Source organism: Orycteropus afer, unplaced genomic scaffold, assembly GCF_000298275.1.
Source record: "Orycteropus afer afer isolate SDZICR_OR568_19922 unplaced genomic scaffold, OryAfe1.0 scaffold00072, whole genome shotgun sequence".
Taxonomy (NCBI): domain Eukaryota; kingdom Metazoa; phylum Chordata; class Mammalia; order Tubulidentata; family Orycteropodidae; genus Orycteropus; species Orycteropus afer.
Genome location: NW_006921659.1, coordinates 5,860,409 through 5,874,424, shown reverse-complemented (window position 1 = coordinate 5,874,424; position 14,016 = coordinate 5,860,409). Strand labels below are relative to the sequence as shown.

Sequence of the window (14,016 nt, the reverse complement as noted above, 5' to 3'; positions counted from 1 at the left end):
TTCATCCCTCTTGACTTCACACATCAAGATTGGACCTAGTACTTATCCATGCTTCAGGTGAGATGTAAGGAAAGAACAAGGTGAAGAGAAAGAAAGATCATTCCAGATGGAGGGGAGAGAATATGACCAGTCCTATTGTTGTTGTTGGTAGGTGCCATTGAGTCAGCTCTGACTCATAGTAACCCTATGAGTATGTTTCATACAACAGAAGGAAACACTGCTGGTCCTGCACCATCCTCACATTTATTACTATGTTTGAACCCATTGTTCCAGGCACCATGTCAATCCATTTTATTGAGGGCCTTCCTCTTTTTCACTGACCCTCAACTTCACCAGTATGATGTCCTTCTCCAGGGAATGGTCCCTCCTGATAGCATGTCCAAAGTACACGAGACAAAGTTTCGTCATCCTTGCTGCTAAGAAGTAATCTGTTTGTACTTCTTCCAAGGCAGATGTGTTCATTCTTCTGGCAGTCCATGATATATTCCTGGATTCCTGACCTACAGAAACTGTGAGATTTATTCTTCCATCAGAGAGGCAGGAGCAACTTTGGACAGAGACACAGAAGGCTTTCTGCAGCTGACCCAACTAAAATGGATGGCAGAGAGCCCAGGAGTCCTCAGCATCATCCTGTCAGCTCTAAAGTGAGGATGAGGATATCACTGAAGAATAGTTAGCTTCATGGAACAAAGGAGCAGATTCCCAATATCTTTTTTTTTATTTATGAAGAGGGCAAGAGATTGGGTTGGCAGTGCCTTTCAGAAAATTCCTGAGGTTAGCTTTATAGGAGGAAGGGTCCATATGGCCTTTCACCACCACCATCCCTTTTAACAAGATCCAGTTCTGGTGGCATAGTGCCTAAGGCACTTCACTGCTAACCAGAAGGCTGGCGGTTCAAACCCACTAGCCACTCCTTGGAAGGAGGATGAGGCAATCTACTCCTGTAGCGATACTGCCTTGGAAACCCAAGGAGGGGTCGCTATGAGTCGGGGGACTTGATGGCAAATAACAACAACAACAACATACTCCCTTGTGAAAGGAGTTCTCAGAAACAATAGAAAGCCTACTGTGGATTTGCCATCTTCATAACTCTGTTCCTCAAGTATTGGGTGTTGGTATATTTGATCTACAAAATGATTTTACCTGTGATCTTGGAAAGGAGGGGTATTTCCTTAATTTATTTTTGCTTTATCTGAATATAGATATTTTCTATCAAAATATTATTGAATTGACCAATATGATTCGATTTTATACTATTTATCTCATATTTAAAGGACCGTAGGAGGCTAAAACAACTTCATTGAACATTAATTCATTTGTGCAGTTAACTAGTTGTATTGAGTTATCTATCATGTGCTTTTTCAACATTTATAGAACTGGAAAGAGAATCTAAATCTTACAGTGCAAAGTGATCCAACAAATTACTGATCATAAAAATCTATTTTAAGTTCTATAAACCACAGTTTTTCTTCTAGATGTCCATTATTTTCCTCTTTCAGTTCAACGTTTTAAACTGTTTTTGTTGTTGTTATGTGCCGTCGAGTTGGACCCGACTCATAGTGACCCCTCCTTGGGTTTCTGAGGCAGTATCACTACGGAAGTAGATTGTCCAACCTTCCTTCTGAGGAGTGGCTGGTGGGTTTGAACCACCAGCCTTCTTGGTAGCAGTCAAGTGCTTTAGGCACTATGCTACCAGAGCTCCTGTTTAAAACTATGTACAAATATAAATAATATAACTGAAAATATAATAGCTTTTCCTAAATGAATTTGAGAGGCAGTGGTGGTTCAGTGGTAGAATTCTCACCTTTTGTGTGGGAAACTCAGGTTCAATTCCTGGCCATGATTGTACCTTATGCGTAGCTATCACTCATCTGTCAGTGGAAACTTGTGGGCTGCCGTCATGCTGAACAGATTTGAGTGGAGCTTCCAGACCAAGGCAGACTAGGAAGAAAGGCCTGGTGGTCTACTTCTGGAAATCAGCCAATAAAAACCTTATAGTCCAATCCACGACTGATCACTGGGATGGCACAGAACCAGGCAGTATTTTGTTCTGTTGTATATGGGTGTCTTAGGCTGGGTTCTCCAGAGAAGTAAAACACACACATAAATTTATATATATACATACATATATATATATATAGAGAGAGAGAGAGAGAGAGAGAGAGAGAGAAATTTATCTCAAGGAAATCGTTCATGAGGTTGTACAGGCTAGCAATTCTCAAGTCCATGGGTCAGATGTCAGCTGGAGGCTTCTCTTGACTCATGTAACTGCAGGGACCCAAGATCAACAGGTAATACAGCAGATTGCTGACTGAGAAGGCTGATTAATTCAAGACCAGTAGGTAAGATGGCAGGCCTTTGGCTCACAGGCCGTGAAGGCAACAATCTCCAAGATTGGCAGGCAATACAGTAGACTGCTGGTTCAAGTCCAAAACACCAGAGGTCAGATAATGAGCCAGATGCAGGATCCAGATCAAGCAAAAAGCCAGAGAGCTTTGCCAGAACATCCGTATATATTGGAAACAGACCCTTGAGGAAACTTCCTTTCAACTAATTGGTTTTTCATAGCAGATCTCATCATGGAGGTGATTACATTATATCAGACTGCATCATGAAGAATTATTACATCCTAACTGCCAAGCCATAGAGAATCATGACTCAGCCAAGTTGACATTCAACCTTAATCATCACAATGGGATGGTCATGGGTTGGGAGCTGTCTTAACAGCAGCTAACTACAACAACAAAAATAAGCTTAAGGTGGCACAGAGGCAGAACTAGGACTGAAAATCTCATACTTGAGAACAGTCCCTCCATTCTGTAAAGGCTCTGGCTATACTTCCACTGGCCCCATCTGTCTGAAAATCGGTGAGTGCCTCTGTATTTGCTATAGAACTTGTGGAATATCTTCTTTAACTTTTCCTTCAAAATTTTCTGTCTGAATTCTTAAGACCTGAAATTTCCACTGATACTTTGTTCTTCCAAATGACCCTCTTTCCATGCTTCATTGAGGACCAGACAGCCAACTTTGTTCATGCAGTTCATGTCTGTAATGAGACAAGCATGGCTCTGCAATATCCCCATCATGTGGCCTATACTGGTAGACAACCAACTGCTAGGGTGTCTGAAGTAGCATGCCTTCCTTCATGTCTTTTTTCTCCTGCATCATTTTCTATGCTTTTAAAATACTAGTGGACTAGCCCACTTTGGGTTTTGAAGAGATGAGTAAGTTTTCCTAGTGACCAGGGACAATGGGCTTTGCCTGTCCTATGGATGTCACTCAATATTGATGAGCCAAAGGAGAAGGAAACTCCACAATTAGAGACTCAACATTCCTTGGGGCGAAGATAGGAGACTTGGAGAAGCTTGGAATGAAGTTTCCATTTCAAATTCGCTAAATGGGGGCTGAGATTGTTTTCGTTCCTTTATTTCTTTGCTAGAAGAAGTGGCACAGATGTGTCAAAGATGACTAGTGGACACCCATTTTGTGCAGCCAGCCTTCAGAGCCAGGAAATAGGAATGCACACCTTACCCAGCAAGTGTTGGGTAATAGGGCCCCACTGACAGCAGGGCCTGGGAGAAAAAGCAAAAGATCAGGGACGAGAAGATCTCGGCTCAGTTTTTTTTCCCACTGCTGTTTTTCTCTGTAGTTCTGAATGGGCATCCTTGTCTCTGTGCACCTTAGTACATTACAAACAGTGGGAGCTCAAGAAATGTTTGCCGATTGGCTAAATGGAAGGGTCTATGTAATGGAACTCATACCACTTTATATACCCTACCCCTTTCAGAAATAAATAATCTTGTGGAAAGATAAACATTATCTGTATAGTCATATTCTGTTGTTGTTGCTATTATGTGCTGTTGACTTGTCTCTGACTCATAGCGACCCCTCCTTGGGTTTCTGAGGCAGTATCACTACGGAAGTAGATTGCCCGATATTCCTTCCAAGGAGTGGCTGGTGAGTTTGAACCGCCAACCTTCTGGTTAGCAGTCAAGTGCCTTAGGCACTAGGCCACCAAAGCACCTGTCATATTCTGTAGAGCTGTCATATTGGACATCTTTGTAGCTCAACAAGGAAGCAGATTTGATTTCTAAATGCTGGGTATATACGTCCAACCATAACAGAACATAGTGGAGTAATTCTCAATAGTTGTCTGGTGCCTGTTTCCAAGAACATCAGCCAAGGGGAAAAAAAAATCAAGACTCAAGAACAAATGCTCTTCATCATCCCCAACCATCACATATCAAAGAAGATACTCCACGAAAAGTAAACACTTTGTTCCATTGCACTAAACCTTCAAAAGGCAGGAAACCAGATCTTGTAAAAGAGTTTAGCTATCATATTTGTGGTTTCCAAAAAAGATCCCCTGCTCTTTGTGAGCAGACAATTTGTTCTGTTGTGTTGCACAGAGTTCAATGCAGTAAATAATTATTGAGTGCTTGTTATGTTTCAGGCTCCATGGGGGACTGCATGGTCTTGCCCCTAGTCTATCTAACAGGGAGATAAGATCTATACCCAAATTCCTGAAATATATATCAGAATTAAATGCCATTGTGAATATGCAGTTCTACAGAGATAGACTTGAGGAAGACTTAAAGAGCTCCAGAGACCCTGCTGAAGGTGGTTGCCAGTCCACCCTCTGAAAATGTCTTCCTGTTTTTCATTCCATCCCTAGAACTGCATACCTCCTCTTTCTTACTTGGATTTGCACATGTGCCACCTAGCCCTGACTCCTCTGCCTCCCTCATGCCCCTCTCTTCTCCAGTGCAGATACATACACCTCTGTTGGGTGCTGGACACTCAAACATCCTCAGTGGCAACATGTTACAGGGGAAGGAACCATCAGACAGACTTGGTTTTACTGAAACCTGAAATAAATTGCCCCCACCAGCAGGACTCTGCCTGGCCACGCTTTACTATTCAATATGTGATTCCTGGACCAGTAGCATCAGCATAACCTGGGAGCTTGTTAGAAATACAAACCCTCCAGTCCCACCCCAGAGTTACCGAATCAGAATTTGCATTTTAACAAGATCCCCCAGATGGTTTGTTTGCACATTAAAGTCTGAGAAACATCAGACTAAGACTCATTTATAATTGAGACCTATTTTTTAAAAAACACTCAGGTAAAATTTTCCTCAAGATCATTTCATGACTCCCAACCAAACCATAAATATTATTAATTCCATCTTTCTGCCTCCATTATTCTAATGCACTCAGGTAGCTATGTGGGCTGAGACTGGTTTTCCCTAAAAATAAAAATTAAAAAATTAAAAAGAAAAAAAAGACCTCACTACTGTCGAGTCAATTTGACTCATGCCCACCCCTCCTTGGAATCAAGAAGGGGTCTCTATGGAAGTAAATTGCCCAATCTTCCTTCTGAGGAGTGGCTGGTGGGTTTGAACCACCAGCTTCTGGTTAGCAATCATATGCTTTAGGTGCTATGCCATCAGAGGTTTTCCCTAGACACAGAAAAAAAGATCATTTGGAGAAAGAGTTTATATTTCAAAGGTCTAAGATTTGGAAGAAGTCCTTTCTCTGCTGCCAAGGAAGAGAACTTGCTCCTAATCTGAGCTACTTTGTCTTGGTGCCTTCAGCTCCCCTTCTGGGAGGCCCCTCGCTGCTGCCAGGGCTGTCCTCTGCCACTTTCCATCTGTGACTCTCAGCCTGGAAGTACCAGACAGGACATCTTGTTCCTACTTCTACAGGTTTCCAGAGTTCCCCCTACTGGCCCTAACAAGTAGATATCAACCAGAGAGATTAGAAGACTTTTCCAAGCTCATATACAGAGACATAAAGAAAAATACAAAAGTAGATAGCATTTGCTTATACCAACCCTATTAAATTAAGTACTTTACTTTGTAAAGGTCAATTTTATTCCTATTTCCCAGGTCTCTGAGAGATTAATGTAAAATTACAGGTAAGGTCCTTAACAGTATCTGAAAAAATATTTTTTTAAAATCGTAAGAATCTAAGTTTATCCTTTGCTGCTATTCTCCTGGGTTGGAGGTTTAGCCACTCTTACTCTTTTGTTGAACACTGTAAGCCTGTCTGTATGCACATATGTGTGTATGCACCAGTTTTTCACTATTCAGAATGGTCATCTAATTCTTCAAAAACTTTCCTACACTCAGTTATTTGTCTTCTCCCAGGACAATATCTCACACACTACTTGAAACAGAGGAGGGTGTAGCAAATGTTTGCAGAATGACATAATGACTGGATTCCAGTTTCACTGCTTATGTGTTCATATATCAACAACACTGCTTCCAGAGAAAGGAAAAAGGCAAAATTTCTGCTCATTCTTGGGAACCGGGAATGATTTTCAACTCCTTCAGAAATCCAACATTTTGGTCTGCTAAGTGGAGAAGAGAGCCCCTCCTACAGGCATCTAGCTACTTCTGCAAACAACATTGTGAGACGTTGGTCCACGTGGCCTTGCTGCCCTTCCCACTGGTCACTTTTCCATCCCAAACTATTCTGCAGCTGATGTTTCAAAAGGAGCCCAATCTCTGATTCACTTTCCATCCTGTGACAAGAGAGAAACACTGTCACAGCAAGACATAGTTGGTACATTATCCAGTGAAATTTCTGCAACAATCGACACTATTATAACTTTTATTTACCCAGCAGGCATATGAGGTTCCCAGGCAGAAACAACTTAATCCATTCTTTAGCCCTAGTTTCTTGGGAATTTCTTAGTTCCTTAGAACTAAGTTTCCTAGTTTTTCAGCTACTCATTGATGAAGAATAAATGCTTAGAATCTCAATTAAAGGAGAGTAGCGAAAGTCACTTATTGCATTGAGTTGATCCTCATTATTCATGCATTCTGTATTTGTGAACTCATCTACTCACTAAAATTTATTCACAACACCAATATCAATACTTGCTGTGCTTTCTTAATCATTTGAGACATGTTCATGCAGAGCAGGGGAAAAGTTGAGTGGTTCCATATTTATAGCTAAATCAGTGTTCACAGGGCCTTGATAGAACATAATTACTACAAATAAGGAGAATTGACTGTCTAAGTGATGTGGTCTCATGCCTAAATTCTAACCACAGGCTATGAGTCCCTGGGTGGTGCAAATTGTTAACATGCTTAGCTGCTAACTGAAATGTTCCAGGTTTGAGTCCACTCAGAGATGTCTCAGAAGGAAGGCCTGGTGATCTACTTCAGAAAAATCAGCCATTGAAAATCCTACAGAGCACAGTGCCATTCTGACACACGTGGGGTTACTGTGAGTCAAGGTCAACTTGATGACAACTGGTGAAAAGCTATGCCAGCACTTGGTAGCTTGAGTGCCCTCTTCCAACTACAACCTAGGGTGGGGACCATCTAGGGACCCCTTCGTCCTGGCCAGCCCTGAATATTCCCTGGGAGCCCATGGGCTTCTAGTAGGAGAACTTTGAGGAACTGTGTCCCCCCACCCCCCCAGCAGCAGCCTCACTTGCTCCAGAAGGGCAGAGGTACCCAGGATTGCAGGACCATCCTACTGGCAGGTGGAAGTCAGACCTACCTGACTCTGTCCTCCCATCCTCATTCTCCTGGGCTTTCTCGGAGGCACTAGAGCCCCTGGGGAAGGGCTGGTGACTGAAGAGGTCATCACACAGGAGACTTCGGCACAGCTTGGCCAGGAAGCGGAGGACATACCCAATGCTATTCACCACAGGCAGACTCCGCAGGTGCTGTTTTCCATCAAAGGAAGCCGAGACTGAAAAACCATAGAGACATCAAACAACTAAGAGCTAGGCACTGGAGAAAACCACCAGCGGGCCAGCCCTAGGGAAGAGTATGTGTATGTGTGTGTGTGTGTGTGTGCACGCATGCACTGCTTTTTAAGGAGCTCTGGTGGCGTAGTGCCTAAGAAATTTGACTGCTAACCAGAAGGCTGGCTGTTTAAACCCACCAGCCACTCCTCAGAAGGAAGATGGGGCAATCTACTTCTGTAAAGATTTACCACCTTGAAAACCCAAGGGAGTCACTATGAGTCAGAATTGACTCGATAGCTGTGAGTTTGGTTTGGTTTTGGTTCTGGTTTTGTTTTTTAATAGGCTCTCATTGAATTGGCGTCTCTGGGTGGTACAAACCATCAGTGTTCTTGACTTCTAACCAAAAGGTTAGAGGTTTAGTCCACCAGAAGCACCTCAGAAGAAAGTCCTAGTGATCTACTTCCAAAAAATTCTACCCCTGAAAACACTACAGAACACAGTTCTATCCCAGCACTCATGGGGCTTTCATGAATCAAATTCTACTGATGACAACTGGTTTCTATTTTAATTTCACCTGTTTAGTTTTCACTAATGTCCTGTTTCTATTTTCTATAATCTATATTTTCTATTAATCTATAATTAATATATATTATGTTCAGGATCCAATCCTGTATCTATAACACATTGTATTTAGTCATCATATCTCTTTAGTCTATGCTCATCAGTTTCTTGGTCTTCTCTTGTTTTTCATGACCTTGGCAGTTTTGAAGAGTAGTGGTCAGGTATTTTGTAAATGCCTGGAGTTGTTTTAGTTTGTCTGATGTTTCTCTCATGATTAAATTGGGGTTCTGAAAATCATAGAAGTGAATTGCCTTTCTCTTCACATTATATCAGAGGTTACATGATATCCACATGACTTACCATTAGTGATTTTAACCTGATCATCTGGCCAAGGTAGTATTTGTCAAATTTCTCCATTGTATTCACCATATGCTATTCTTTGGAGACAAGTCACAAGTACTGCCCACACTCCTGGGTGGTGGGGGCATTAAGCTCCACCTCCTGGAGAGGACAGATTGTACATATTATTTGGAATTCTTCTATAAGGAAGGTTAGCTCCCTCTCTACTATTTATTTATTTAGTCAATTGCCTATTTACATTGTATTTTATACTGGAGGTAATTCAATACTGTGCTATTTATTTTGCTGCTTAAATGTTCCAGATTTGATCTTTAGGTGCTTTTCAGGCTGACTCCTGCATTATTTATGACCTACCATCTTTTTTTTTTTTTTTTTTTTTTAGTATCTCTTCATTTTCTGACACTACAATATTTTTTGGACTTGTCTTGTGTATTGCCTGCCCCAGGCAGGGGCAGGATCAGCTGTTTCTCCAAGGAGCCTTGATTCCTTTTACTGAAGAGTGGTATTCAGAAAGAAAGTGTCACTTAGAAATGGACACTGGTGTGATCATTGCTACAGGGGTGTCACCAGGTCTTAGCCCTTTCAATGAACAAAGCTAAGAAACATATGTCTGTATACTGTTGTTGTTGTTAGGTGTCATTTAGTCATTTACAACTCATAGTGACCCCGTATGATAAAGGTGAACGGCCTTATAGAGTTTTCTTGGCTGTAATCTTTATGGAAGCAGATCGCCAGATCCTTCTCTTATGGAGCTGCTGGGGAGTTCAAAGTGCCAACTTTTTGGTTAATGGCTGAACACTTAACCACCAGAACCCCTTTTGTCTATATACTGTTGTTGTTATGTTGTTATGTGCCGTCGAGTCGGCCCCGACTCATAGCGACCCCTCCTTGGGTTTCCAAGGCAGTATCACTACGGAAGTAGGATTGCCCAACCTTCCTTCTGAGTCTATATACTAGCCCACTATATTTATTTCTGTTATCTATTGGGCAATCTACTTCCTTAGTGATACTGCTTTGGAAACCCAAGGGGGGGGGTCGCTATGAGTCAGATCCAACTCAATGACACATAACAGCAACAACAACAACAACAACATTTGTATATATAAAAACCAAACTCATTGCTGTCGAGTCGGATACACACACACACACACACACATACACATGGGAGCTCTGGTAGCATAGTGCCTAAGGCATTTGACTGCTAACCAGAAGGCTGGTCGTTCAAACCCACCAGCCACTCCTCAGAAGGAAGATGGGGCAATCTACTTCCGCAGTGATACCACCTCGGAAACCCAAGGAGGGGTCACTGTGAGTCAGTTCTGACTTGACAGCACATAACAACAACAACATACACACATATATTCAAATAAACATGGGTTCATTTGTTGCCTCCAACTCTAGTCCAGTACCACAAAGTCCACTCTTGCCTTCTGAGGGGGAGTTTATATAAAAGGAAAAATCCTCTTCACAGTGAGTTACCAGAATTTAGAATAGAGAGGCACCAGTTTCAAGGCTCGGGAATTGATGGCAAACCGATTGAGATATTTCAACAAACAGATGCCCCATTGGAGGCACTCACTCAGTTATGCCAAGAGATTTGGAAGACAGCTACCTGGCCAACTGACTGGAAGAGATCCATATTTGTGCCCATTCCAAAGAAAGGGGATCCCACAGAATGTGGAAATTATAGAACAATATCATTAATATCGCACGCAAGTAAGATCTTACTGAAGATAATTCAGAAACGTTTGCAGCAGTATATTGACAGAGAACTTCCAGAGGTTCAAGCCGGATTCAGAAGAGGACGTGGAACAAGGGATATCATAGCTGTTGTCAGATGGATCTTGGCTCAAGGCAAAGAATACCAGAAAGATGTTTACTTGTGTTTTATTGACTATGCAAAGGCATTTGATTGTGTGGATCATGACAAATTATAGATAACATTGAGAAGAATGGGAATTCCCGAGCACTTGGTTGTACTCATGAGGAATCTGTACCTTGACCAGGAGGCTGTCGTTTGAACAGAACAAGGGGACACTACATGGTTTAAAATCAAAAGGGAGCGCATCAGGGTTGTATCCTTTCTCCACACTTATTCAATCTATATGCTGAGCAAATAATCCAAGAAGCTGAATTATATGAAGAAAAATGTGGTATCAAGATTGGAGGAAGAATCATTAACAACCTGAGATATGCAGATGATACAACATTGCTTGCTGAAAGTGAGGATGACTTAAGGCACCTACTGATGAAGGTTGAAGAATACAGTCTGCAGTAAGAACTACATCTCAATATAAAGAAAACAAAAATCCTCACAACTGGACCAATGAGCAGCATCACAATAAATGGAGAGAAGATTGAGGTTGTCAAAGAATTCACGTTGCTTGGTTCTGCAATCAATGCCAATGGAAGCAGCAGTCAGGACATTAGATGACGTGTAGCATTGGGAAAGTCAACTGCAAAGGAACTGTTTCAAGTGCTGAGGAGCAAGGATATCTCCTTGAGGACTAAGGTGCACCTGACACAAGCCATGATATTTCCAATCGCCTGGTATGCATGTGAGAGCTGGACAATGAATAAGGAAGACTGAAGAAGAGTTGATGCTTTTGAGTTGTGGTGCTGGCGGAGAATGCTGAAAGCACTATGGACTGCTAAAAGAACTAACGGATCTGTCCTGAAGGAAGTGCAGCCAGAATGCTCCTTGGAAGCAAGAGTGGCCAGACTTCGTCTCACCTATTTTGGTCATGTTGTCAGAAGGGACCATTCCCTGGAGAAGGAGGTCATGCTTGGTAGGGTGGAGGGTCGACGAAAGAGGGGGAGGCCTTCAACGAGATGGATTGACACGGTGGCTGAGATGATGGGCTCAAGTATAGCAGGGATTGTGGGGCTGGCACGGGATCGGGCAGTGTTTCGTTCTGCTGTGCATGGGGTCGCTATGAGTCGGAAACGACTCGACGGCACTTAACAACAACAACAACAGTTTCCTCTAGCCCAGAACATGTTCCTTTCTGCATTTCTCCTCACAGCCCTCTAGCCCATGTCCTTGCACACCAACTCCAGCAGTGGGGGACACACAAGACTCCAGATAGGATGTTCTGCTTCCCACCTCGGTCACTGCCACTCAGATGTCCATACCTCGGAGGCAGCCTTACCATTTTACATTATATCTCCCCAAAGGCTGGCAGAGGCAGGACTGGGTTAGTGGTGACCATAGATAGTTTTTATTTCAGAACTCAAAAGGAAACACTCATTCTAATGAGAAATCAGAAGAATCCATCTCTCATGTAGTTCTTTACAGTTTGACAAGAGCTTTCACACTCAGCTCCCTTTAGTGCTCCCTACAGTCTTGTGAGGACAGTGGACAAAATGTTACAGATGAGGAAACCCCATGTTACAGACGAGGAAACCCAGGGGAGGACCTGGGGTAGATTTCCAGGTCATGTGGCCTCCAAGTGGCATATGGCTATCAGTTTTGATACCCCTTGATTGGAAGAGCCAGTCAAACACCTGCCAAGAGTCTCCCTAAGTCCTGACCACTTGGATGCTCTGGAAATTTCCTTGTAGTAGAAACACTGCCGCTTGCCTCCAATATAAGTAGTCCACAACTTAAGATGTATTCTTGTTATGATGAACCATGCTTACAACTTCCTGGGTTTATTTCAGCTTTTTTGTGTGTTTTACATTTTATCATTAATACACTTTCCTGGAATGAAGTTATGGGAAAATGCATGCAGGGAATCTGGAAAATATTGCTGAGTTATGTGAACACACTCCATGCATTTTCTCAGTATAATATGATAGAAGAGATAGGTAGAAGAATCATCCATATGGCAAGAACGCTGACTTTGGAACTTGATATCACTGATATGGAACAGCTCGTAGATCACAAAGAAGAGGATTTGACAGATCAGGACTTAGTGGATTTTAAAGAGGAAAGAAATGCTGAAGAAGAAAAAAAATCATGAGAAAGAAGAAGAAGAGAAATTGTAAACAAATTTTACAGTGAAAAGCTTAGCTAGAATTTTTTCTAAACTAAATCAGAAACTTCAGTTGCTAGAAAACATGGACCCAAATATTGATTATTCTGCTAAAGTTTATAGGAAGATATGGCAAGCCATGAGATGTCACCATGAAATATATGAAGGAAAAAAGAAAAGGACCATAAAGACAACACTCATTAGTTTTCTGACCAGAAATATCATCCCCATTCCCAGGGGTAATCTAGAAGATCTAAAACTTTCCACAAGTGGAGTTAAGATAGCAACTGACAAAATGTCAACATCATTCAACTTTTCTTCCCTGTTGGAATAAATTTTTATGAATTGTATTTTTTATGTGTGTGTGTATTAAAATATATCTGTAAGTTTATATGTAATGTTTCCAATTCCTAAAGATAAATAAAACTTATATTTATAAAGATAGTGACAAGAAAAGGCAATAATAATGAAAACTGGGGGAAAAAAGGAGGTATTTAACTTACATCAGAACCAGCCTATGCCAAAGTCATTGGGACGGAACTCCATTGTAAATCGGGGACTACCTGTACCTTAAAAGATGGTGCAATGGAAACTAAGCCCACTGCAGGAGGGGCTTAGGACATCAGGCTTGTCCCCTGGTAGATCACAAAGCAGGAAAATTCTACCACTTGGAGAAGGGCATGGAGTCTGTAAGATCATAAAAATGACACCTCAGAGAGAATATGGCTAAGGCAGAGCATCCTAACAGGTGTGCTGGGAATGGGTTTACAAAGTATTGCGATAGCACTTCCCTCCACTCCCAGGTGGTTTGAGGCCCAGACAGCCTCTTCCAGCCCTGGACAATTTACCTCCTTGACCCCATAGTGCCAGCACCAATGTTTTCCATTTCTGTGTGTTGTGACATGGGAATGATTGCAAAGCATGCTTCAAGGATTAGGATCTAAGTGGAGAGTGGGAATTTGGACTATTCCTCCAGGAACCCCCTCCCTCCCTAAACCACCTTAGTGACCCTCAGATTCACCATCCATAACATGAAGAACTGTGCAATCATTTAGTACTTCATGGTGGCAGCATGAGGAGGCACCTTGGTGCTCATGCTCTTCCTAAGACACTTAGGCAGGGTGCTCAGCTCTGGCCTTTGAGGAATTCCCTCAGCCAAAGGAAACTTGGCAAGCCTCTGCCCCACTCTCATTTTGGTGCCAAGCACTGCAATACTCCTCCCCACTGCCAAGGCCCCTGAGGCCACAGAAAGAGGGCTGGGCAGAAAAAGCAGGGAAAACAAGGTCAGCTGTCCCAGCTGAGGGGCAGGGACCATAAAGAATGGCGTGAGAACAGGATGTGCTCAAGGGCAGGTGGGCACAGAGTAGAGAAGGTGCTTTCCCCAAGCACCACACCTGTGTCTTGAGT

At 42.4% G+C, this 14,016-nt stretch overlaps 1 protein-coding gene across 1 annotated transcript in view; it reads right to left on the bottom strand.

Annotated features, from left to right (window-relative positions):
- The window catches only part of SCML4 (Scm polycomb group protein like 4), a 90,447-nt gene that overhangs the window by 27,424 nt on the left and 49,007 nt on the right, over positions 1 to 14,016 (bottom strand). The window contains exon 4 of the mRNA XM_007940831.2: positions 7,519 to 7,713. Coding sequence (XP_007939022.1) covers positions 7,519 to 7,713 — 195 coding nt within the window. The remainder of the gene's footprint in view (positions 1 to 7,518; positions 7,714 to 14,016) is intronic.